At 45.3% G+C, this 1,480-nt stretch overlaps 1 protein-coding gene across 1 annotated transcript; it reads right to left on the bottom strand.

Annotated features, from left to right (window-relative positions):
• Positions 1-311: 311 nt before the first annotated feature.
• LOC140865318 (uncharacterized) lies at positions 312-797 on the bottom strand. The gene has a single exon (XM_073269920.1). It carries the CDS (start codon positions 795-797, stop codon positions 312-314), a length of 486 nt encoding a protein of 161 aa, XP_073126021.1.
• Between the last annotated feature and the right edge of the window lie 683 nt (positions 798-1,480).

The following is a 1,480-nucleotide window of genomic DNA, read 5'->3' as shown; positions in this document are numbered from 1 at the left end:
AATATTTTAAGGCTCTAAAAAGGCTCATAAAATAATTTGGGTGAAAAGTTGTCATCTCGTCCGTCCACGGTCCCGTCTACGCGATTAAATAATAAAAATACTAAAAATCATAAAAATCACTAATTATGGGTTAAATGCTTAAAAAATAAATTAAATCATGCATAAATAATTCACATAATTATTTAACCCATAAATCATAATTTTAAATAATTAAATATCCTAACTATGCAGGCGGATTTATGTAATTAAAAATACCGGGTGTTACAATTCTCCCCCCCTTAAATTGAATTTCGTCCTCGAAATTAAAGTACTTACCCGAACAACTCCGGGTAGCGAGTCCTCATATCCTCCTCGGTCTCCCAAGTAGCTTCCTCCTCCGAGTGATTCAGCCACTGGACTCTGACCATCGGTATGACCCGCGTCCTAAGCCTCCGCTCCTCTCTAGCCAAGATCCGCACTGGTCTCTCCTCGTATACAAGATCTGGTGGCAACTGTAAGGGCTCGAAATCCAACACATGCGACGGGTTGGAGACATATCTCCGAAGCATGGATACATGGAAAACGTTGTGCACTGCCGCTAGCCCTGGAGGTAGAGCTAAACGATAGGCCAACGTGCCAACTCGCTCCAAGATCTCGAATGGCCCTATATATCTCGGATTAAGCTTGCCTCTCCGTCCAAAACGCGCTACTCCCTTCATAGGTGACACCTTCAAGAATACGTGATCACCTACTGCGAACTCCAAATCGCGTCGTCTGGCATCTGCATAACTCTTCTGCCGACTCTGCGCAGTCCTCATCCTCTCTCGAATCTGCGTCACGATGTCAGCTGTCTGCTGCACAATCTCCGGACCTAACAAAATCCGCTCACCACCCTCATCCCAATGCACCGGAGATCTGCATCTCCTCCCATACAGTGCTGCATATGGAGCCATACCTATAGACGACTGAAAGCTGTTGTTATAGGTAAACTCCACTAATGGCAGTCTAGTCTCCCAAGATCCTCGAAAATCGATGACACAAGCTCTCAAAAGATCCTCGAGAACCTGGATCACTCTCTCGGACTGTCCATCTGTCTGGGGATGAAATGCTGTACTGAACAAAAGTCTAGTCCCCAAAGCTGTGTGCAGACTCTTCCAAAACGCAGATGTGAATCTCGGATCTCTGTCTGACACAATAGACACTGGTATGCCATGCAGTCTAACTGTAACATCCCACTGTATCAAGACGGGTCTTTTCAGCGTGCTTATGTCCTCACTCACACGCACCCTGAGAAACTTCCCAGGGGGTCACCCATCCTATAATTGCCCCAAGTCAAGCACGCTTAACTTTAGAGTTCTTATGTGATGAGCTCACGAAAAGAAGATGCACCTTCTTGATATGAGCAGTACATATGAAATCTTTTAATCCCTCCTCAACTATGTAGTCCCATACTTACACAGTCTCAGAATCCCCTCTCATTCCGGCACGGGATCGGTTCATT

Source organism: Henckelia pumila, chromosome 1 (genome assembly GCF_033568475.1).
Source record: "Henckelia pumila isolate YLH828 chromosome 1, ASM3356847v2, whole genome shotgun sequence".
NCBI classification, from domain to species: Eukaryota; Viridiplantae; Streptophyta; class Magnoliopsida; order Lamiales; family Gesneriaceae; genus Henckelia; species Henckelia pumila.
Note: the sequence above shows the minus strand (reverse complement) of the source record. Positions and strands in the feature narration are given on the sequence as shown.

Coding starts and splice junctions, on each gene's coding strand:
- LOC140865318 (XM_073269920.1), bottom strand. CDS start 797: ATGAGGACTGCGCAGAGTCGGCAGAAGAGTTATGCAGATGCCAGACGA.